The sequence below is a fragment of the Ochotona curzoniae genome, unplaced genomic scaffold, assembly GCF_017591425.1.
Source record: "Ochotona curzoniae isolate NIBS_2020 unplaced genomic scaffold, NIBS_Ocur_1.0 scaffold_1037, whole genome shotgun sequence".
NCBI classification, from domain to species: Eukaryota; Metazoa; Chordata; class Mammalia; order Lagomorpha; family Ochotonidae; genus Ochotona; species Ochotona curzoniae.
This window is the reverse complement of record NW_024467083.1, coordinates 25,029,777-25,055,873: the sequence shown is the minus strand read 5'-3', so window position 1 is coordinate 25,055,873 and position 26,097 is coordinate 25,029,777. Positions and strand designations below refer to the sequence as shown.

Here is a 26,097-nt window from a genome sequence, read left to right as displayed (position 1 = left end):
TACAATTCCAAATACTCTGGGATTTCTTCTCCCCTCTCCTTTAAGCCCTGCCAGCCACTGATTTCCCCAAATCATTATAATAATACAGTCCTTCACAATCAGTCATAAGTCTATCATTCTGCTACATAAGCTGTATCGACAATGGCAGAGCGTTCAGCATTCCATTGCCGAGACATAGTCAACAGCTTCATTGATGTGGAGGAAGAGAGGCACACTGCAGTGCATGTTCACATCCTTATGTGATAGCCTCTGCTGCAGTTACTATACATCCCCTTACATGAAAAGCCAAAACCAAAATCAACAAGAGAGAAAAATACAAAATTGCTAACAACATAAAGTTAAACAACATGCTACTGAATTACCAATGTGTCGCTGAAGAAATGAAAAAGAAAAATGCTATTGTGTGCCCTATGAGTGAGGAAATTAATAAGAAAAACAAAGCTTTTTTGAATGCATGAAAATAAAAACAAAAATTCAAATTCCCTGACATTTAGCAAAAAGCAATATTGAAAGGGCTATTGATCTCATAATTTGCAAGATGACTGCTTTATATCAGAGAGAACCTATGATATTTATCCTTTTGAAGCACAGTCAGTCAAGCCAAAATAAACAAATGGGACTACATCAAACTAAAAAGCTTCTGTACAGCAAAAGAGATGATCAACAAAGTGAAGAAGCAATCAACGAGATGCGAGAAAATCTTTGCATACTATAATATCAATAAGGGACTAATATCCAGGATTTACAAAGAGCTTCAGAAACCCAATGACAACAAAGGAAACAACCTAGAGAAGAAATAGGTGAAAAAAATGAATAGACATTTTTCAAAAGAACTTTAAAAATCATTGGTGAATGGGCAAATTTCTACTTATGTAGATATCAATGTGACACTAAAGATAACTACTACTATATTTTGATTATTCTCATTTTCACAAATGTATAGACAAGATAATAAGATCACGTTCAATTTTCTGTTCTTTTAAGTATCTTATTTCACAAAAGCAGAAATGAACGCATAAAATTTCTCTCCCATACATTCCCACGTCACTACTTCATTTCCTTAAAGCAATTACTTAAAAATCTACACAACAGAATTCAGAAACAAAAGTGAAAATATTTATGCCCCAGCTGTAGGAAACTGTCTAGGTTGACTGGTAATGAGACAAGAGTTACACCTCCTAGAGAAAAGCAGCCAATAGCTGGCAGGCATTCTGGTCCTGGTTCATGATAACTTTGTGTTAACTATACCAGTACGTCAACAGAATTCTCTTTTCTTTAATGTTAAACGTGCAAGAGAAGAGAGGGGCCAGTGGATTGCCACCACTCCTCGCTGAGGTCCTTGGGCTGGGGTGGGGATCACTGAGGGCTTTTGATGTGGGCAAAGCTGCAGCCTCCTCTGGCCAGATTGTTACACCCATTGGTGCATATAAGAGCTAGGGCTGGGGGCAGGACAGGTAAGGGGACTAGGAAAACCAGTGCTATGGTATTCCCTAGGTCAGGAGGTTGTACCTGCCAAGGTGTCTAAAAACCAGGGTTGGACTGGGGTCCTGCTGGGCCTTCTCGAGTCAGGCCACCACACCCACTATTGGGGGAGGCCCACTAATGGCTCTTAGCACTGGAAAGAAGCATGTCCTTCCATCTAAGGATGGCATCACGTGCTAGTATCTCCAGTATCAAAGTCAAGCACCTGTGGTTAAGTGCTGTGGCCTCAGAACACATGTTGTATGATTGGACCACGCATACTGCTTACTCCTGTGCAAAGGAGCCAACAATATCTCAGAGTAATGATAAAGATGTGTGGGACACAGCCATTGACAGTGAACAGAAGTTGTCTGGCCTGTGAGAGAGATGCATTACATGAGATACAACACAGCTGCAAACCCAGGAATGGGCAAGCCCTATTCGCCTCATCAACAGGAAGCAACTACAGAAGATATTATATATCTACACCTTTCAGCAACCCTTGGATTAAGAATTGGAAATATCTGATAGGAGAATGAAATAGGACAGGAGTTGAAAGCCATACTCCTCTGGCTCTTTGTAAATCCCACACATCTATCCATCAATCAAATGAGTCCCCCCATCACTCCACAAGATGTACTTCCTCTGACAGGTGATCTGTGGGGGGTGTTACCATAAAACCACTCTCCTTCTCAATATCACATGGAGACTGGCACCACACAGGGCTGGTCCCTCTCTTCCTACAAACCAGAATGGCAGGCAGAGGCATTTTCATCTCTAATTTTTCCTCTCTTGACCCATCCTACTGCCGAACATGTCCCATGTGTATTTGTGATATCCTCTTCTTTTAAGTAAACTTAAAACGAAAAAAAATGAGGAAGAACAAAAGAGAAAAAAAAATTCTGGAATGAAAAATTAAAATTCTTACAAAAATTACCTACTGTGTTACAGTAAACTATTTTAAGTAGAAATTATTTATTTATTTCCCTTTAATTCCTGGACATTCTTTTTAACACAAAAATTACCTCATTAAGATTCTTACCAGTTCTGTCATATGACTCATGACATGTACGTGCTATTTCTGCCCCTAGCTCTAAGTAATGACCAGCTTTATCCTTTCTGGAACCATCTGCTCCTAGAGCAAACATTCCCCCAGCAAAGCAAGCCAAATGTCCCATCTTCCTTTCCAAGTGACCGTTCTTCCATTCTCCAATGAAGACGAGACCGCTGTGGGATTTTTTAATAAGATGTTTTTCTATAGCCTACAAGAAAGAGAAAATATTCAAGTGTTTAGAAGCAGACCATTAATGTCGAAACTTTCTATATCCTGGCTATCACACAAATAAAAGCAGTGTCTTTCCAAACTGAAAAACTTAATTTATTATAAATTATAAATTATTTATATCGTTATTAATATTACTATCAATATGTTATAGTATACACTTATTATAAATAAAAGGAACTATAACATTTGGATTGGGTAAACAAATGGCACATAATTTGAAACAAGTGTTCTCATCACTAAATATGACAAATCTGGGGAGGGAAGACATGGCTGAGGATCAGCTTTCTAAATAACACAACCTTTTACAGGATATGCCATCTTCAGTTAAGTAAAATTCATAAAACTCAACTGAGATTCTGATGGTAAATTATAACCCAAGAGCCTTCAGTAATATATGTTCTATTTCATAGGACAAAAAAATGAGACAAGTGCCCAGGTCAGTAAGAAAATATAATTTCAATATTTAAAATGGCTTTTCATTTTTCATGTAACTATACCATTTGGTAAAGTACTTTAAAAAGCCACCATTGAATGAGCCACCTTTATTTCCTCATCTTGGAATTTGTTTTAGACAAAGATGGGTCAAAGAGGCTATATGATAAACACAACTGATGCTCCTGGAATGTCAGTTTTACTCAGAGAAAAAACTGAATTATTGCATAGCATAATAAACACATTTCATTTCAAAATGAGATTTTTAAGAGCTTTGCTCTTTTGAACTACAATCTCAGACCTTGCTGAGAGAGGTTATAGACTATTTTTCTACCTTTAGAGCCATTTTACTAGAAAAACATGACACCACATTAATTCAGCTCTCTTTGATTGAAATCAGTGTATGATACTAGTGATTTCTGACAACAAAAGGCAATATTTTACTCAAGAATTAATGCTTATTTTTATTGTGGGTTGTTCTCTGGCAAATTCAGTAACAATAAGCTTTGGAAAAATTTATTCTATACTCTGTGATAAAAAAACATTTCAGAAAATTGAAGGGAGCATGTTTTATTCATTATCTTCTACTTCAAAAAACCTCTTTGGTAGTGCAAATTTGATAAATGTTTAATTAATAGGTTTCTCAATGAACAGCATTCTTAATAACTGCACTTGACCTGCTGTTGAGAGAATGAGAGGTTTTTGATAACCACTGATAATGGACTACCAGCGCATTCTAAGTGTAGTGACTGTTCCTGTTTTCTAGCCATAAGTATTCTGATACATACATGAAAAGATTTGTTTTGGGAGTGTAGGAACAAAGGTTTTTATCTTTGTGGATCTCATGATGCTTGCACATTTTTGTAAACAAGATGTTTCATAAATTCCTTAATAATTATTTTCTTCATCTTGCTTTTGAATTTATATGCAATATTCTTGGCATTTTGTTATTTCTGTTCATTATAACATAGTTCTTACCATATTATAATTACAATATATCTAAACATATCCCCACAAACTTACAACTACAGTTAAAAGGACATAAAGAAAGAGTAACTATTTTTAAACAAAGCAATCCACTTATAGACTCACAGAATTACTTGTATGGTTCTTTTCACTCTCTAAAAATATGAATAAATCCCTAACAATTCAACTTGTATAAAATGTCAAACTGTTGAACGGCAGTGAAGGGTAATATTTCTATTATATCCAAAGGCATTAAATAAACCTTCAATAACATTAGCTTTGCTTTCTTGCTCCGAAAGGACCTTTAAAATTAAAAATTAGAATAAATTTCATCAGAACATAAACTGTACAATTAAATAAGTTAGTCAGTGTTATCAGGAATGGGACTAGAGCAGTGGTGCAGTGCAGGCATCCTATACGTGCTAGTGCAAGTCCTGGCTGCTACACTTCCCATGCAGCTCTATTCTTACGGCCTGGTAAGGAGGTGGAGGTCGTCCCACGTCCTTAGGACCCTGCAACCACAGGGGAGACCCAGAAGCAGCACCTGGCTCCAAGCTTCAGGTCAGCTCAGCACTGGTCATTGCAGTCATTTAGGAAGTGGAACAGAATATGCAAAACTCTCACTCTCTCTGCCCCTCAAAAACTCTACCTTATAAATAAATAAATATAAACAATTTTTTTTAAAGTTAACAGGAAATAGGAAGATCTGTACATGCAGAGGAGAACAAAGTACAGATGGAATAACTTAAATAGACTAGCTCAGAAAGGCAATTAAAAATATTTATTTATTTATTATTGGAAAGGCAGAAATACAGAAAGGAGGAGACACAGAGGGGAAGATCTTCCGCCCGATTATTCATTCCCCAAGTGAATGCAACAGCTGGTGCTGTGCCGATCCAAAGCCAGGAGCAAGGAACCTCCTCCAGGTCTCCCTCATGGGTATCGGGTCCCAAAGCTTTGGGCCGTCCTCGACTGCATTCCCAGGCCTCAAGCAGGGATCTGGATGGGAAGAGGAGCTGCCGGGATTAGAACCGGTGCCCAAATGGGATCCCCGTGAGATCAAGGTGAGGAATTTAACCACTAGGCCACCGCACTGGGCCCATAAAAACTTAAGTTTTTTTTTTTTAATTTTTTTTTTTAATTGGAAAGGTGGATATACAGAAAGGAGAGACAGAGAGGAAGATCTTCCGTCCGATGATTCACTCCTCAAGTGAGCGCAACGGCCGATGCTATGCCGATCCAAAGCCAGGAGCCTCTTCCGGGTCTCCCACGTGGGTGCAGGGTCCCAAAGCTTTGGGCCGTCCTCAACTGCTTTCCCGGGCCACAGGCAGGGAGCTGGAAGGGAAGCGGGGCTGTCGGGATTAGAACCGGCGCCCATATGGGATCCCGGGCGTGCAAGGCAAGGACCTTAACCACTGCGCCACCGCTCCAGGCCCAAAAACTTAAATTTTAATAAGAAAATGAAACTCTCCAACTTTTCAAAATTTAAGACAATACAAAGAATTGTAGAAGCTACTAAAATTTAGATTCTTGAACATACTTTTCTCAATTCTATCCAATGTATTAGTTCATTAGTTTACACAATCCTTCAATAAACATTTTTGAGTGTAGACAATGGACAAAGCATTGTGTGTCACATATTAAATGTTTATCTATCTCCAGTGCATTTAGAAAAACAACTATAAGGAATTATGTCTCCCAAAAGTAGAGATATAAATGACCCTTAGTTTTTACACAATATCTATAATGGTGAAAACTTACCACTGGCTCTATCAGCATGGGGCTGTCATTTTAAGAAAATATAACTGTTTACAAGTAATTACGTTGTTAACAAATTTGGGTATACAATGTATCTACAAAACAATAAACTTACCAATACACTTTTGCCACACAGTTTATGCTGGAATGAGTCTTGCTCTAACTTTAAACTGCACAACCACATGGCGTGAGGTTGTACAAATATGAGACAATACAAAAGTGTGGTTAACAATACAGGCTTGGTACCCACACAGTTCTAGTCCAGGCTGCATTACTTACAGCCATGCGCTCATGAGATCTTCGGAAACTTTTAAGTCTCATTGTGCCTTAAGGTAGGTTCTTATTTCGAAGATGGTGATAATGATTAAATAATCTCATAAATGTTCAATGGTTAGAACAGTGCTTGGCTGAAAAGTACTATATAAATGTGCTGCCATTATTATAATTTACTCATAAGGCTCAAGATATGTAATTTATGAGGCTAATCAAAAGAAATGCTTATGGAAATGTATACAAGTTTGAACTTTTTCCAGCCTTTGTGGATATAACACAATTAAATCACCTTAAGTACGTAAGCTACACAGTTTTACATGTTAAAAATTTTTAAAAAGCTCAAGACTCATAAGATTTTTCTATTAAAATATTAAGCTACTGTGAATTTATATAATAAAATGGTTATATTTTCTTAATTGCTGTCAAATACATATGCTAAATAAGAAGAACTTGAAGCAATAGTCACCTCAATAGCATCATCGTACATCTTTCTTGCCTCATGGTCTGTTTTGTCTGACATCAGCCATGCTTTTAACAAGTATTCATAAAAACTATCTCCCAGACCACCAACTGACGTATGATCTGTAACAAGAAAAGAGTACAGGTGGAGGAAAGACAAAAGAAAATTAAATAGTTTTCCATTTAAATGATATATTACAATTCAATAATTCTAAATTATATTCACAGACTTATTTCCAGAATAATACAAACTTAGCTCATTAAAACCAAACCATCATTATCTCCTCTATACATACATTGACTTTTCTAGAACTTTTTTCCTCTGGATATAGTATTTCACAAGTCTAATAGTATTTTTCTTGAATAATATCATCTGTATATTGTTATATCCCCAAGTTATTCCAGAACTGAAAATACAATAATGTTTTTAATATAGTAATGCTTTCATATAGTAGTGGTTTCTGTATATAAGCTATATTTAAATATTACAGATATATTTAAGTTGGATGTTAAGACAGATTATCTTTTCTTAAAAAAAAAAAAAAAAAAGAAAGGCAGAGTTACAGAGAAAGGAAAGACAAACAGAGTGACCATGAAGCCACCAGTTCATTTCCCAAATGGTCACATGGCTGGTGCTGGGGGAAGAAGCCAAAACCTTAATCTGGGTCTCCCACATGAGCGGCAGGTACCCAAGCAATTGGGCTATCTGCCACTGCTTTCCCAATTGCATTAGCAGGAGTTGGGCAGGAAGTAGAGCAGCTGGGAATTAAAGCAGTAAGTGTTCATTTGGGGCACTAGATTTGCAGAAGGCATTTTCATCCATTGCGCTCAATGTTGCCCCAGAAGCTCATTCTTAAGCTTTTTTTTTTTTTTTTTTTAAAAAAACATGTCACATGTTCCTTGACAGTGAATCTGGTGCCTTGGGGAGTAAATTAAAATTCCATCTACAATGGGGTAAGCATTTGGTCTAGTGGTTAAGAAACCCAAGTCCCACGATGGAGTGCCTAAACTGCAAGTCACAGCTCCACTCCTGTTTCTAGCTTTCTGCTTACATGCACTCTGGGAAGCAACAGATGATGGCTCAACTCATTAGGGTTTAGGGTTTGTCAACTATGTGACAGACTTGGACTAAGTTCCAATTTCTTGGTTACCTTTTTGGAAAGGGAGAAAAGATTACCTCAGCCACCTTCTCAGAATCAAGTTCAGTTAGGAAGCTCACACACAGAACTGCCTGGATGGCAGAGTATTCCAGCATTCTAGCGCTCTGACCATGCTATGCTCTTGCATCCACCCTCTGTCCTCTCCTCTTCTCCCTCTATTTTCTCTCCCTCCCTCTCATTCTAATTTAAAATTTAAAAAGAAAAATTAAAAGAAAGTTATCTACCAAAGTAATATTCATTTGCAATTTCACCTTGTGGAATATAGCTATTAGATTATTATTCTTGATTATTATTTATACAACTATTAGTATAGAGTATCTGGAACAAAAACAATACTCTTCACACCTTCGTGTCTTCCACACCCACTACACAGACCCCAGCAGTAAACTTCATACAGACCATAACTGGACAGGGACACCAGAAGATAAAGAGTTCAAGAGTTGAACAGTGTTTCAGAATACAGGTGAAAGGATAAATATTGGACAGCACAATAAATTCTATATTCTCAGAGATCGGAAAAATGAAGGCAAAACCAAGCAAACAGACTGACAGGGAAAATATTTCTCGGGCCCAGCACGATAGCCTAGTGACTAAATCCTCGCCTTGCATCCACCAGAATCCTTTATGGGCACTGGTTCATGTCCTGGCTACTCCACTTCCCATCCAGCTCCCTGCCTGTGGCCTGGGAAAGCAGTAGAAGATGGCCCAAAGCCTCGGGACCCTGCACCCATGTGGGAGACCCAGAAGACGTTCCTGGATCAGCTCAGCTCCAGCTGTTGCAACCACTTTGGGGAGTGAATCAGAGGATAGAAGATCTGTCTCTCCTCTTTGTAAATCTGCCTTTCCTATAATAATTAGTAAAACTTTTTTAAAAATAATTTTTCTTTTCTCTTTGACTTAGAAAGTAATATCAAGTATGTTGGAGTAGGAATGAGGGAGAGATTTATAGTTACTAACCATTTAAAAACCATTGGAAATGTTCCAAGAGAAAAAAAGCAATAGTGAATAGAAAAATTAACATTTTAAACCTAAAATTTACAATGAAAGTAGGCAATGAAGCAACAAATGGATACTTAACTTTTAATGTACACAGAAGATACTGTACTGTTTAATTTAGATACTATTCAAAACTACAATCAGGATTTAAGTTAAATTTCAAGGGCAGCTGTTAGATGGGGAAATACATTACGTATATGTGTGTGCAAAGTGTATGTGCATATTACATACATATGCACTACAAAAATATAAATTTAAAAATAAGCTTTCTATAGTGTAAGAAAATCTTGAAGTCTGTGCATACACATATTTCAACCAGTGAAACAAAAAAAAAAAAAGAAGTAGTAAAACTGGCAGCTTGGGGTAAGATATTTTAAGAATGCATAATATATTCAGAAAAAATACTATAGCAATTAATTTTTTTAAATGCTTTTTGCCAAAAATAACATGCTTGGGTTTACCCTTAAATTTAAAATAACCAAAAACCCCCTGGATAAAACATATGAGAGGATGGTTTTCAAGACACTAAACACCAGACAGCAAAGGATGATAGCTTCTGATAGGTGGAAAAATAACAAAGTGAATCCTGCCTGTGTTCAGTCTCAGGATATTGCCTCAAGAACATTTCTAGGTAGAGACACAGGGAGAAGGGAAATGAGGCACAGTCCCATAGAGCCCCTGAGTTGAAGAAATGAAGCCAACTCCAGGATGACCAAGACAGCTATGGTTCATAGGACAGTATACAAAGGGGAGAAGAGATCTCCATAAAGAGAATCTCGGAGTTCTACAAAAGATATCCCTTTAAGTATTCATCACAGTCCTGGGCAGCATGGCATGTGAGGAATCTAGGCTAGACTGGGGAAAGAATCACAAGGAAAGGGGAAAATCTGCTCATCATACACCGCTTACCCATAAATGCCTGTTCACACCAGCAGTCCGATTACATACTTCATAACTCACAAGGTCTTTGGTAGAGTACACAGTTAACATAAAACAAAGCAGAAGGATGATCAACAAGTTTGAAGGCTTTCAACTGCAGCTATGTAAAAAAGAAGGAGAAGAAAAATCATAGAAGTAAGACAAGTCTCTGAGGAAGAGAGAAGACTTAAAGAAATAATGGACAGGTATCTTTTTCCATCCTTTCATTTTCAGTCTGTGTGTATCTTTGTTGGTGAGGTATGTTCCTTGTAGGCAGGAAATTATTGGGCCGTGCATGTGTGTGGTTTGTTTTAATCCTTCCATTGAATCTATCTCAGCAATGAAATGTTCAGTGCTTACAGCTTAAAATAATCTAATAGTATTTTTTCACTGTACTCTTTCAAAATCTATCAGCTGTTTATCGAAAAAGAAAAGAAGGAAAAATCAAGGATGCTTTTTGGGTTTCTAAGATAGCAAATATGTGAACAATAGCACTCTTACTGAAAGTGGGAATACTAAAGGTGAAAAATGGCTTCAAGTGGAATGTGTTTGAATTCTAAGTGGGCTGAGCTTGAGATGCTAGCTGAATATCTAGATGAGTCTAACAAACAAGCAATCAAAAATACAAGACATCAGAGAAGAGTTAAATTAGGGATGTATCTTTAAAGTTAGCAATGCATATAAGCAGTTTGAACCATGGCAGCTTTATTCAAGAGTAATGGACATAAATGCACAAAAAAAATTTTTTTTTAAATAAAAAAAAGAGTAATGGACAGAGGGATTTGTAGACAGAAATGGCACTCTGGAAAATACGAGCACTTGAAGGATGAGTAGCATAGACACAAAGGGAGCCATATTAGACACTGAGGATCAGCCAGAATAGGCAGAAAAGGAGTAGAGAGTTTCACTAGAAGTGTTAAGAGAGGTGGCAAGCTGCAGTAAATGAGAGCTTTAGCTCTGGAGCCAGACTAGATGTGTAAGTGCTGAGCTCTGTTCTGTCTTATTACCTCTGCAACTTTGTGTAAATTAGATTCTCTGTACTGTACCTTCCTTCTCTACAAAGTAGTAATCTATAGGTTACATACACAGAATGCTGCAGATATAGGATTCAAATTCAGCTATTCTGAGAAAATTCTGTGATCTTAACCACTATGAAAGTAAGGAATACAGCGTGGGTCAGAGTGGTAGTAAAAACTTTAGATAAGGTGACTACATGTAGTCTTACCTACCTACATGTAAGACTACATGGTAAGGCATGAGTAAAAGCCCTGAAGTGAAAGAATGAGTGAATGGTGTACACCGTAGCTCTGTGGTGGAAAAACTGTCTGGTGGACTCAAGGATAGAGAAGTGGTCAGTATAGCTACGGCAGAAAAAATGAGGGAGGAATACTGGTGCACACCAGATCATAGGTCCACATAAGGACTCTGACTCAGATGAAGCTACCAGAGTTGTACAAGGTGGGTCAATGTGACTCATATTGTAAAGAATTTCCAGCTCCTGTATTATTAACTAATTAATAACTAAATTAATGGGACAGAGGCAGAATAGGGAAGACCAATTAGGATGCTACTGTAATAATCCAGGCAAGCAATGGCAACTGGCCTCTGTTGCTGAACAACATTCAAAACTGGTTCAAGGTACTATAGAACCTCCAAACTGGTCTGTTTGCCCATGCAAAAAGTCAATCACTGACATCTGGGTGGTGGAAGAAAACAGGTATTTATTGTTTTGTTTTGTTTTAAAGTAGGTATTTATTGCAAAGTGTAGAGTAAGGAGCCAGACAGCTACTGTTTAATTCCCAGGCTCCCGAAACAGTTACAGATGAAAGTTCTTATAGGTTGAAATTGGAACTGAAAAATGTGTGATCAGCTCATGTCCAAGTTCCTGGTTGGTCAGTGGACCTCATGACCCTCTTTTGATTGGCCAGTGATGCTATGCTCTTTAGGGAATTTTTGTTAGCCCAGTGAGCTCCAATTAGTCTGGGGATTTAAGTGGAGGTAGCAGTTATATTGTACCTAGACTTGGAATTCTCCTATACAAACCACTGCAGGACAATACTGGCCATCAAGGTTCTTATCTACTGGAGAAGCAAATGACTCCTTGTGCCTGGTGATTACGACCTTATGAGGACACTTCATTAGGTCAGTGAATTCCTCCTGATAAAGGGCAGGCAAGGACATCTTGTGCTAAGAGAGATGGATAAGAGGCTGGCCCCTGCTTTTACATTATGGGGCTTCAGTTTTACCTCAAGGTAGCAGCAACAAACTGCAGGCATATTTCAAAAACATAATATTCTGAGGAACTGGAGTGTGAGATTAATCTCACTTGGTGTGAGATTAAAAACAGAAGAAGAAAATAAAGGAATATAGGATGGCATCAAGATTTATGGTGTAAGCAACAATATAGCTACTGCCACTAAATGGAATGGGAAAGATTGGAAGAATAACAGGTTTTCAGCTAGAAAAAATTACACAGAACTCAGTTACAGATATATATATATATAAGTAGGTAACTGCACATATGTGTTTTAGGCCAGACAAGAAGTGACTGGAGTTCTACATTTGAGAGATATCAGCATATACCTGCTATTCAAAACTGTGAAACCAAAGTCAGAACAAAGTGCTGAGCTCTATGGCATTCCAGGAACAGTGATAAAAGAGAAACTAGCAGAGAACACTGAGTGAAGCTACCTAAACTAAAATAGGCAAGATAATGTGCTGTTTGAGAAACCCAAGTGCTTCAAGGGAAACTAACTTGCTGACAGAATTGCCTAAAAGGTAAAGCCTGGGAACTGACCCCTGCATTTAGCAACATGGAGATTCTCAGCGACTACAATCAGAAAAGCTTCAGTGCAATTCTTGTCAATTCATGGCGTCGCCTCCTATATTTGCTTCCTGTATGTCCCTGCAGTAGAAGGTAAGTTCTAGAAAGGGTATCAGATCACTATCTGTTTATCAGTATGCCAGTTCCTAAAACAGTAGCTGGAATTCAGTAGGTGTTTGACAAACATCTGTAAAAGTAATCAATGCAAAAGCCTTGAAAATGAGAGAACACATGTCCCCAAATAATTGTGTCACCTAAATAAAACTGTATCAATCTTTTGATTCCCCTTAACAGGTAGTTCAAGAGGATGACTACTGTATTTAGTTTAATTTGGAATTTTTCTATTTTAAACAGGTAGGTATGTACTGACGAGAATAGAGAAGGAGGACAGTGTTCTGAATGGAAGATAGACTATCTGGGAAAAATACTTTAGAAATAATAAGGAACAAGATTAAAGAGTGTAAAGAAATGAGTATAATCTAGGATATAACCATTCTTACAAGCAAGTATCCTACATTCAGGTTACAGCAGTTTTCTACCAGGTCTTTTTAAATTTAAAACTGTTTTTTAAATTAGTCAATTTATTGAAACACATTTTGTAAGAACAAAAGGAAATATTTCCTCATTAGAGTTTTCTTAAAATAGGGTCCAATTTCTCATCACATTCTCAATATGGCACCTTCCTGGTAAATGCATTGAATGTTTAACCTTTAATAAAGTACATTTCCTCTAAGTGAAGAAGAAAGAATGAGAATTGTAAAAGTTAAAATAACAATTCACATTAAATCAATGCCAACACTATTATAAAATAGTGCAGAAAGTATCACATGTTCTTGTCAAAATTATCAATGTTCTCTGTTGAAAAAATACATATAATAAAAATCATCTCAAGAATCTTATGTATCTAGACTAACAGACCATTTGCAATTACATTAAAGCAAAAAGATGCTATTTTAAAACTCGAGGAGTGGCTGGTTAGCCCAGCAATAAATACAATGGCTAAGATGCCAGGTTCTCTACTTGAGTACCTAGGTTTGACACGTGCCTCTGGCTCCTGACTCTAGCTGCCAGCTAGTGCAGATCCTGGAGGGCAGCAGTGATGGTTCCAGTACGTAAATTCACGACACCTGTGTCGTGGATTTGGACTGAGTTCATGGCTGCCAGCTTCAGCGTGGCCTGCTCTGTGCACATGGAGTGTGAACCAACGAATGAAGTTCTCTTTTCTGTACGCTTATCTGTCTTTCCTGATTTCTAAATAAAGTAAAAAATCTTGAAGATCTAAAAGATCTTGAAGTTCTTTTTCTTTTTCACAGAGCATATTTTAGCCAAGAGAAATTAATGACTTTTTAAATTGAAATAATACATGTATTATTATTATTTTTTACTTGATATTCCCTGATGTTTTGAAGGATGGAGTTATTTTACTGTGGCTTATGAAATAAAGGGAAAAGTTGATACAATGAGTAGGGCATAGTGAATCAGTGGATGGAAGATCTTCCGGTCTATCTCTCCTCTCTGTATATTTGCCTTTCCGACAAAAATAAATCTTTTAAAAAATCAATTACTATTGGGGCCAGCCCCATGACACAGTGAGTAAAGCTGCTTCCTGCAGTGCAGCATCCCATATGTGCACCAGTTCAGCACATGGCTGCCCTGCTTCCAATCCAGCTTCCTAATCCTGTACCTGGGAAAGTGAAGATGACTTGAGTGCTTTTCCCCCTGCACTCACATGGGAGATGGTCTGGTCTTCAGATCACCCTAGCTCCAGGTTAGGCCATTTGGGAAATGAAACAGCAGATAGGAGATCTCTGTCTCTTTTTGTGTGTGAGTGCTCTGCCTTTCAAATAAATATATTTTTTTAAAAGTATTATTATGAAATCCACATATTTTCACAATTTTACATGTCTAGTTTCTATCAGCCCTTTAAATGATGAAAAGTGGGACCAGTATGAACCAAATTCTTCCTAAGTAAACTGCCAGTCTTTTCGATTATAATTTTTATTTAAAACAGCAAATTTCTAAATTAAAAATCTTAAATTTCTACCTTGTGATTGAGCCCGAAATAAAGAACTAATTTAACTAATAAGTCATCATTCATATCAATGAATGAATGGAAGAAAAATATTTAAGTATGTGACAAAATGTTTTTAGGTTATGTATAAAACTAGAGAACAATCATGTATAATAAAACTATGACTAGAAAATCATATAAAAGTGTCTTTGAGAACCAGCATTTATAGTTAGCAGGGATCTCTTTAAAAGTGTATCAGTGGGATAGATATTTGGCAAAACAATTAAGTTGCCAATTGGGATACCTGCATCCCATATTTGGGTAGCCCGATTACAAGTCCCATCTATGCTGTTTCTAATCCACCATCCTGCAACTGCATGCTTAGGATGGTGACGGTCAAGTGCTTGGATCCCTGCCACTCACGTGAGAGACCTAAATTGATTTCCAGGCTCCTGATTTTAGATTGGCCCAGTTTGAGCTGTTGTGGACATCTTGGAGAGAAAACCAAGGGATAAAATATTTATTTCTTCACTTTTTTTTTTGAAAGTATGATTTTTATTTAGGAAAGAGAGGAAAAAGAGCTTCTGTTTGAGTGACAGGAGGGGGCTCCAAGGCAGGAAGGACCCTTATGTCTCTGCTTTTTAAGTAAAAATAAATAACTTTGTTCAAAAAGGTATAGTAGTAAGGAGCTAGGCAAAGAAACTCCAGCCTACCACATATATTAAGTAAAAGTCATTAAATAATATATGGTACTTTTATTTTGCACTTTGGTCTTATGCATCTGTATCTGCATAATGCTGCAAATCTAACAAAAGGATTAACAAACAAATTAGTAGGACAAAAATCAAGGTTTAGAAAAAAGAATTGAACAAAATGAAATGAAAGGGAAAAGACAGGGAAAGCAAAGTCTTTGATTATGGACTAGGGAAAATTTGCATTTGGAAAATATCGTTACAACTTGCAGGTCTAGTCACAGGTTACTTAGGTTATAGGATATACTCTCAGGCCTGCCTGATTGTACTCATCAGTCCTTTCAGGCATCTGTTCTAGTAAAGACTGTATGCTTAATAATCGATATATAAGTCCTGCATGGGAAGTCAGTACACAGTGACTCTAGTGAATTTAACAAACTAACACGCTATTCGTGACATCAGTGATCACCCGAGGCTCTTGACATGTGATGCCTACCCTCTTGAACCCTCCGCAATCCCATGAGTCATTAGACAAGGCCACACACAAAGCGGAGATTCCCTTCTCCATTGAGAGAAGAGCACAAGCATCTTTGATGGCTGCTTCTTTGGACTGCAGAGTGGACCACTAAGGTCCCTCATGGAGGGACACTCTTCGCAGCAGTGTCCTGGCGTTCCACACCTGATATGCACTCTTGCTGGCTTTTCTGCCAGACCAGAATGCCTTTGGGCTGATTCTGAGGCCACTGAGAGCTAATCAACATTGCCAGTCTACCAGTCTGCTGTAAAAACTGGCTCCCATATTGGAGCATTTTTAACATTCCCTGACATCTTCAGATTTGTATTATAATTAATGTAAACTTTGCCGTATTAGTATATTAAGATTTATCATTTCAGTTTTTGGTTATGTCTGAATATTCTACTCCTTTACTTTGAAGAGATTTGCTACCCTTCATAATTCCCTAGAGTTAATTTCCTGCAAGTCTAAGTCATTTGTTATGTTTTCAGATCATGGACTCAGAAGCTTGTAAATAATATCGATTTTGACACTGGGAGAACTTTGGTTACTATCATTAAAAATGAATAGAACTTTATGTCTGTTTAGGTATTTACATTAAGGATATATGAAAGTTTTGTAACTGCTATAGAGACATTGGTAATATTTATAGAATTTTTCAAGTATTTATGTTTGGGTATCTGAAAAGTCTTAACAAGAAGAACTTATAATGTAGTGGCTACAGGTAATCTGTATGCTTAGAACAGTTGCTGCTACAGCAATCCTGGTGGAGACAGTCACAAAGTTGGCTTGAGGTCAGCCACTTAAGGTTCAAACGTCACATATACAGGATGAACCTCTAGAGAATTCAGATGTTGGTTTACTGATGGCAGTAACCGCATAGAGGAGACAGTCAGAAAGACAGGTTAGGCCATTGTGGCCTTTACCCAGCTAATAGAAGCTCAGGCTGAACTTCTCACTGCTTTACATAGAACCTTACAATTGGAGAAAGACCAGCTTTCCCAGCAAACATTCACACTGGGGGAGACAGAGTTACAGAGACAGATATGGATAGCTGACAGGACAGTTTTGCTCATAATGATTTAAACTATTTCAGAATCCAGCAACTACTTGGGAGAATGCAGACCATGTTGGGGCACAGCCATTGGCAGTGACTGAAAATTATCCAGCTCGTGAGATGGATCCACTAATTGAATGAGATAGAAAGAGCTTTCTGAACCCCAGAAAGGCAGAGCCTATGCCCATGATCAACAGGAAGCAGCTACAGAAGATATGATTCTGGTTCCCTCAGCAACTCTTTTTTTTTTTAAAGATTTATTTTTTATTATCTTTCCATTGGAAAGGTGGATATACAGAGAGGAGAGACAGAGAGGAAGATCTTCCGTCCGATGACTCACTCCCCAAGTGAGCGCAACGGCCAATGCTATGCCAATCCGAAGTCAGGAGCCTCTTCCAGGTCTCCCACACGGGTGCAGGGTCCCAAAGCTTTGGGCCGTCCTCGACTGCTTTCCTGGGCCACAGGCAGGGAGCTGGAAGGGAAGCGGGGCTGCCGGGATAGAACCGGCGCCTACATGGGATCCCGGGCGTGCAAGGCGAGGACCTTAACCACTTGTGCCACCGCACCGGGCCCTCAGCAACTCTTAACAGTAAGAGTTTGGAAGGCTCTGAGGGGGAAATGTAGTGAGGTAGGCAGTTAGAGTTCAGGGTCACAAGCTTGGAAGCCACTCCCCCTCCCCACCTAAGTATTCCCTCCTGCCCACCTGTGACTCTCACCCATGGTCACCTGGGATCTAAGAGGGGGCAGTATAGCATTGTTATGTAACCACTCCCCTTACATCCCCTATTAAGGCTCATGATAAGGAGGGGCTCACTCTTTTGGTCTCCTTTGCCCTAGCACTCCGATTCTTGGCCAGGACAGACTCTAAGGATGAGCATGGCCCCTTCATGTCTGTATTCCTTACCCTCTGTTCACTGCTTGGGCGGGACAGTGAAGATAGCAATGCTAACATGCCTTGTATTTCTAATTTGTGTACTAACAGGAGTTCCAGGTAAGGTGAGACCTAACAGTAGTGGAATGTGGGCAGAGAAGTCACAGAAAGATGAATGTTTGCAGCTTTGTAAGTGTGCCCAGATTATTCGTTGTTTGTCTCTTAGGATAGCTGATATTGTTGGGGAAGCTGGAACATAGGTCTTAAGCTTAATGAATGGACTTCAAGGTAATGACTATCTGTTCCTCTTGGGGTTATGATTGACTGGATTGCCATATAGATATGTGTTTGCTATTTGTAGTGGGCCCTGTTATTAATAAGGTTGGTTAATAAAGACTCCTTAATAAACCTTAAAAAAATAATAACAGCAGCAATCTGTAGTCTAAGGTAACCACAGAATTAATCACCCTGCAGTCTGAATTTCTTACTTGAACCACTGACACATGACTGCCTAGTATCACATCTGCTGAGCTGTGTCATTCCAGGATTTTTCTGATTTTCAGAAATGGAAAAAAATATTAAAAAATGCCTCTGAGTATCAGTAATCTATATGACCCATCTCAGCATGCCATGTTCTTAATGATGGCAAGTTTCTAAAATAACTGCTTCTTAAAGTGTTCTTAAGGCAAATTCTAGAATACAAATTTGAAGTGTTGGTCAATACATTTTCTCATGTGTATGATCATCCTATTAATAAGTACAATAAGCCAGATGAAGAAATAGAGGCATGGGGAGGTTAATCAATTACCCCAAGTACTAATATTCAAGAAAGTCAGGATTAGACTTCCTCTTTCAAATACTATCACATCCATTCTTGGTTTTCCATATTTCAAGTTTAGTAGCACAAAATTTCATGAATATCAATCTCCTATATTTTCATCACTTTAATCATTACATGGCATAGCCTATGAGCACTGCACTTTCAGGGAAGATGTTTTGTAAGTGAAAAATAATGATTTGCCTTTAAATCTATATTCCTTACTATAATCTTTTGTGTCATTTGCCAAGTACTTTTCCTGAAGGCAATTACCAGTAATTATTCTGTGTGATTGCTATGTGCAAGTCACAGACATTATGATTACTCTAACTATAATACAGTTAGCCAAAGCTGAATTGTTAAACTTCAGTTCAATTAAATGTTTGTTTTTGCAGACTATTTATAGATATGACTGATATATATGGCTCAAAGATAATAATCAGTTTTGATATACTTTTCAGAAGCTGATACAAATATACAAAAACGTTAAAAAGAACAAATTGGACAATTTAGTATGGACCACAGCTGCAGAACGAATCATCAGGGCATATCTCTAAAATTTTAAACACTTATTACCAAAATAATCAGTGAACAGTTCTTTCAATAATGTTCTGAAAATTAAAATTAATAACTGCTGAGAGTACAAATAGCATAAAGTATTTTCAATTTATTTTGTGAGGAAAAAAAACAGAGAAGAATAAAAGAGAAGGATTTACTGTAGAGAAATATACATATAACACAAAAGTTGCCATTTTAGCCATATTTTAAGTATGTCATTTAGTGGCATTAATTTCACACATGATGTTATATAATCATCACACCACTTATCTACAAAACGTTTTTATCATGACATGTGGAAACTCTAGCAATAACCCTCCATTCTTTTCCCATCTCCCCTAACTCCCCCATTCAACCAAGTCTCTGGTAACCTCTAATCTACTTGCTTTCCCTATCAACTCGCCCCAGGTATTTGATAGAGGTGAAAACATTTCTCCTTTTGTGACTGGCTCTTTCTCTTAGCATGTTTTGAAGGTTTTTCTATGCTGCACAATTATCAGAACTCCATTACTTCCATAGCTAAACAATATTTAGTTACATGTTTATACCAAGTTTTGCTTATCCATTCTCCTCTTGTACATTTGAATTGTGTACTAGTTCACTTTCTGTTGATAAAACTCCTACAGCTTAATACAAACAAAAGGTTTATTTAGCTCATGATTTTGCAAGTTGAAGAGCATGGTTCTACCATCGCTAACTTTCTTCTGGCTATATCACAAGGCAGAAATATAGAAAAGACACAAATCAATCCAGCCAGGTATGGATAATGATAGTATGATTTCCCTTAAAGCAACCCTCATAAGAATGCCAGATGCGTATGGTTCCTTCTAAGAGCAGCATCCTCAGCACGGGATCAAAAGGCATACAAACATCACACTCTAAGATGTTCAGAAGATTTCTTGTTTCTTTTGTCAATTTAATAGTCAAGGAATTGTGTCTCTTTAAAAGCAGCTTTGATTTGACTATGCAACAGGCAAAGTGGAACAGAGAAAGAAAAAGCTAACTAGTGAAGTTTTCAGAGACGTTAAGGAAACGACAGCTTTTGTAAGTATGGTAGCAATAGTCTGTATAGAGACTTTACACCATCTACAAGTACCAATTACTCTCAGAATATCACTTTTAAGGACAAATAAAAACATCTGTTGGACATCTATGTTGTGCTTTTATGAAATAACATTTTTTAAAAGATTTTTACTTATTTTTATTTGAAAGGCAGATTTACAGACAGAAAGAAAGATCTTTGTTCCGCTGGCTCATTCCTCAAGGGGCCACAATGGCCGGAACTGAGCCAATCTGAAGCCAGAAACCAGGAATTTTCTCTAGGTCTCCCAAGTGGATGCAGGGTTCCAAGGCTTTGGGTCATCCTTTACTGCCTTCCCAGGCAAAAAGCAGGGAGCTACACAGGGAGTGCAGCAGCCAGGAAATGAACCAGTGCCCACATGGGATCCCGGCACTTGCAAGGTGAGGATTTATCCACTGAACAATCTGGCTGGGCCCTATGAATTAACATTTTAGGACCATTTTCAAATTGAGTTACTCGTATTTCCTTATAACCTTCTAAGAAGCCCTATAAAGAAGGTAGGGCTCGGATCTGGAGGCTTGGGCCTACTGGCCTGCCATGTGCTCAGAGCCAGGTGGTTCAGCTTGTCCCACAGGTGGGGTCCTGAGAAGTGAGGCTTGGGTCAGAAGGTGGGGTTCAGGTCGGGTGGCCAGGGCATGGCAGTGTGACCTTTGAGAGGGCTTGCAAGGAGCTTTAGGGGTCAGACCCAAGTACAAACCCATGTGGCAGACCAGAGCTGGGGTAGTTATGATTGAAAAATGCTGAATACCATTCACTGCTACACACTGAAGCTAGAGCTAGGGCCCTATTGGACAGTACTAGATCACAGTACCCACCAATGAGAGCCAGAACTGGGGACCAGAAATGTTAGGCTGATCCTTGGCGCGCTAACCAGCATGCGAGAGAAGTATGTCTAGGGGCAGATTCTGTGGGGAATGTATAGACTCACCCCTTTAGATCTGAAATTTCTGCTGATTTTCTTGGGAGGTCGGGGTGGTGAAGGGCTGAACTAGGCATGGCCATGGAACCCTCCAACACTCATGAGTACTGGGGTTAGGTACAGGTTGGACTGGTCCAGGCTGTAACACCACTGTCACACCCAAGAATACAGTGTAGGGTAGACCAGGCCAAAACAATCACTGCTCATATGCAGGCCTGGATGGAGGGGTTAGTCTACACCTGCTAAGGGCCTAATACCTGCTGGCATGTGAGAGATCTGGATCTGGGGGTGGGTGTGGTGAGGGAATTTGGGAAACTACTCTGACAGGCCATAGTTCCCGCTGGTAATTCAGGTCTACATGTTGGTCAGATCAAGCAGGGTATTCCACCTGTTTGCACACATGTGGGGTGGATTTGGAAAGGGGTGGCTGGGCCAACCCAATCTTACCTCACTGGCAACTGCAGAAGCCAGGCTGGAATGTGGGGCATGCCAGGCTAGGCTATCATACCTATTGGTTTATAGGCATCAGGGATGGAGCAAACTGGCCAGGGCCAACCTGTAGCACTCACCAGCAAGAGCTGGTACTGGCAGTGGGTCAAAGCAGGCCAGGCTGCAGCATCAGATGGCAAAGGTCAAGATGGGGTATAGGCTATGCTGAGCTGGGTCTCAGCAACCATCGGGCAGCACAGACCTGGAGCTGGGAACAGGCCTAGTATGGGAGATAAGGCAATGCCCCAAATAGGATTTGGCTCCCACTGGTGAGCATGAAAGCCAGAATGCGGGGGTGGTCTGGGTTGGACATGGCTGCACTGTCCCTCATTATGGCTGTGGACTGGGTCTGGATTGAGCCAGACTGGGCTAGACTGCAACACCAAATTGGTGCTTGTGAGAGCCAAAGTACATGTAGAATGGGCTGGGATAGGTCTCAGCTCCTACTGGGTCATGTGAGAGCTACATCGGGGCATGGACCAGGAGTGGCTGGGCTACAACATCCAACAGTAAGAATCAGATTGGATATGGGCCAGCTGGGCAAGGCCACTGTTCCTGCCAGGACAGAAGGTGGACTAATTCAGCCTGGGCCAAGGACCCGCCAGTGTGCGCAAAATCTGCCACTGGGAGGAGACCTGATAGAGTAGCTTCGGGAACTCCTTTGTCAGGGTGCAGACCCTGCAGGGGAGCACAAGAACTAAGGCAAGAGCAACCCAGACCAGGCCAAGTCACAGTACCATAGGCATATGTGTGGCATAGTTCTGGGAGTGGACCAGGCTGGGCCAATTCATAACACCCACTGGCAGATCTGAGAACCAGGATGGGGTGCAGGACAGGCTTGGTTGGACCGCAGCACCAGCCAATTCACATTAGGTTCAGGACTAGGGGCTGACTGTGATGGGTTGGGTGGTAGCACCTGCAAGCGCGAGCTTGGGGGTGCCAACTTGGCCAGGCCAGGCTACAGCACCCACTTGCAAATGCAGAGGCAAGACAAGCCATGCCAGAATGAGCCACAGCTTCCATCAGCACACATAAGACCGGGGTTGGGTGGGAAGATGTGTGAGAGCCCAGCAGGAGAGTAATAGGGACTCTCCTGCTGGGCTACTACTCATGCTGTTGAGTAGGAGAGCTGGGAATGAGGGACAGACCAGGCTGGGCAGGGCTACAACACCTGTTGGCTTACATGTGAACTGGGTTAGGGGGAGCACCAGACAGGGTGAACCAATTGCTTTCACTGCTGCAGGCAAAAGCCAGAGTAAGGGCAGGTGGGTTGGGCTTTGTCGCAAAATCAGCTGGCAAGTGCTGAGACTGGGGGCAAGTCCTGTTGAGCTAAATTGAAGAACCACCTGGAAAGTACAAGATCTGGGGAAGTGACTGCGTCCAGTGGGGAGGCTGTGGGCAATTCTCTGATGGGCTGCAACTCCTACTGGTGAGCATGAAAATCAGGACTGGGGGGGAAAGGGGAGGGCATGCCTGGCTGGACAGGCAGTGACACCTGCTGGCATGAGTGTGGCCTGGAGGGTGGAGTCAGTTCGGTTGAGCCAGGCTTCAATGCCCAGTGATGTATACGAGATCTCAGCAGGATGTGGGACCAAACCAGTCCACTACACATGGTAGCAGGCACAGGAACCAGGGCTGGTACCAGCCCAGTGTGGGTTACTGGGAGTTGCTCTGATTGGTCTGCAGCTCCTTATGGTGTATGTGAGGGCCAAGTGTGTGGTGGGCTAGCCTGGGCTGGGCCACAGCATCCATGAGCTTGCAGAGGAAGGAGAGCAGAACAAATTCATCAACTATCCCAGTGAAGTTTGACAGAAAATTTCTGGGTGAATGGAGACTTGGAAGCGGACTATGTCAGCTAATTGACAAAGGATATCTTCATCCTTGGAACAGTGATATTAACAGCATCTCAGAACTACTGACACCACATTAGCAGAACCCTCAGAAAATGCTGCACACAGGGACCCTGGGATGACACCAGGTGGCTATTCCCCATCCCTGAGTACTAAGGTTGGTTGGGAGGCTGGGTGTAGCTTCTCCCTTGTAAACTCTACTCCCACAGTTACTAGAAGAAATAGAAGAAAATGTATAAACAATGGTCTCGCCCATTTTTCCCTGATCCTTGACAATCAACAGTGTAAATATCATCAAAAATAAATTCAAAGAAAATAAGTCCTATAAAGAAAGTACATAGGCAGTGAACAAATACTCCAGTGGAGATCACTGATCAGCTATCAGCAGTTGGAGCTTCACCTGCAGCCAGGAACTCAGGAGGTGAAGCCACCCATAGAACTCCAGGTCCTGCTGACTTGTTTAATCTGACCAAGAGCAGAAGCAGAATTCAAGCAGTCAGGTACAAGAAAAGGGTAGATTTCATAGCCCTGACTCCCACCAGTGTCATATCAGGCACTATTTTGTGAACTGCGGCAAAGGAACTGGAGGAGAGACAACAGTGAGCTGCACATGCACTAAGTCAGTAGAAAATGCACTTTCGACTTAATGCACTGCATTGGTCCCACATGGGAAACAATAGCAACTCAGCATCCCACAGGTTCCATACAAAATAGGTCCAGTTTGCACTCAGACCTGTCAGTAGGTACTGGCAAGAAGAGCTCCACCAGCAGCCAGGTGGGGAGGGGTATTCAGCAGGAGCTCAGGAAATGAACTCTGCCAGAAACCTGATGATTTATTCAATCCTACCACAGGCAGAGCCCAGGAAGTTGGGTGAGGATACAGGGTGGATTTCACGAGCCAGACCCCCACCAGTACTCATTGGACGCCATTTTGAGAATGGGGAAAAATTGCTGGAGAAGGGACAATAGTGAGTTGTGCCTGTGCTCTATCTCCAGTTTTATTTAGAATTTGGCACAAAGCCTGGTAAATAAAAGACACAAAGATATCTTCTTCTAAACTGAATGACTGAAGGTAGTATGTCCAAGAGCAACTGCCCCCTTTTCCTAGTCATTTAATACACCTGTTTGTTTCACACTCCTCCTATAATAACTATTCCAAACAGTGCGCCTATCCACGTGAAGACATTACTTACCATTAAGTTTAAACCGTGGACTCCTACACAATCATTTTAGAAAAACATTCACATATACATGAAATAAAATAGTCATGAGACATTTGTTAATTTTTTCATTTTACAAATAGGAAAATCAAAGCTCTGATTAGAGATTTGCAGAGATAATGGCACAGGTAGGCAAGAGTACTACACATTAGCTGAGAATTTCTAACTTCACGTAGCTTACTTTTCATTATATCAAGCTAGGTTTCAGACAAATAACCTTTTAACAATGCATCCACTGTACTAGGAATACTTACACTGACCCCAGCGTCCTGTTCTTGGGTTCAAATAATTTGGATAAAGACCATTTGGGCGATCCATTTTCTGAAGTAGTTTCCTAATATGCATAACCTAATGAGCAAAATATAATAAGGAATAAAATTAACAAAATTAAATGTCAAACACAATTAACAAAAATAAACAAATCAGAATTAATACTAACCTAGGTATCTTGTGTTTTTCCTCACTCACTTCCTATACCCACCCTCTCTCTCCTTAGCCATTTTTTGAGTGGCAGTCAGGAAAGATTTCTAATTAAGTAACCCACTGTTTTGATTTTGTTTTAATTATTAATTTTTTATTATGTCTATTTTATGTTTACTATGTTATTTTTAAAAAATCCAGAAACATAAAGAAAACAGCACAGCCTTCTTTACTCCAGTATTCCACTACGCGGAAGTAGCTAGGGATCAGAAGTATGAGGGATAATAAATATCACTCTAGACGGAAGCAACCTGCATGCATTCAGACAGCATCACAGAAACAGAATCACAACATTCGCATAAAAATATCACCTTGAATTTAGCACACAAAATGTAAATAAGTTGATAAATTTAAAATATTATTTCCGCAATAAATACCTCTAAAATTTCAATTCCAAAAGTATCTCTCTGAGGTTAAAGAGGAAGGAATTATGAAACATGCTGAGAGGCTGGAGCCTTCTCCAGGAATTGTACTTTAATTCATCTCTGGATTCTTTAAGTGTCTGGGGTAGGTAAGGATAGGGCAGAAGAATGCTGTAACACATTTATTTGTTTGTTAATGTTATCACTATACTTGAGGGATAACCTAGTTGTTTTAAATAACTTGAGACAAAACTATTTTCATGGGGCCTTATACATACTTCACTTTTCTGAACCTGGACACAACAGTAATTCTTTTACCCCAAAGTTTCCCATCACCTTTCATTTGCTTCCTATATTCTCTGTGTTTTTTCATGTTAGAGATTGATATAAGACAGGTAGTTAGCTAACACAACCTCAGGAGTTGGAAGCCAGCCTCATCACCAAGTGACCCCATGATCCACCACCTACTTGTCTATCAAATGACTTCCCAGGAGTATCTGCCCCCATTTGAGACCTAGAGCAGGGCTTTATAAGCACACCCCTTTCAAGTCCCATAAAAGCCCATGCCAAGGAGGGGCTCACTCTCATTTGCTGCAGAATTAAGTACAATATCAAGTCACAAATGTCTTGCTTTCTCTCCCTCT

At 39.8% G+C, this 26,097-nt stretch overlaps 1 protein-coding gene across 1 annotated transcript in view; it reads right to left on the bottom strand.

Moving 5' to 3' along the window:
- MAN1A2 (mannosidase alpha class 1A member 2) overlaps positions 1 to 26,097 on the bottom strand; it is a 143,975-nt gene that overhangs the window by 26,527 nt on the left and 91,351 nt on the right. Inside the window, exons 8-10 of the mRNA XM_040999013.1 lie at positions 24,866 to 24,959; positions 6,642 to 6,757; positions 2,504 to 2,723 (exon numbers count right to left, since the gene is read on the bottom strand). Coding sequence (XP_040854947.1) covers positions 2,504 to 2,723; positions 6,642 to 6,757; positions 24,866 to 24,959 — 430 coding nt within the window. The remainder of the gene's footprint in view (positions 1 to 2,503; positions 2,724 to 6,641; positions 6,758 to 24,865; positions 24,960 to 26,097) is intronic.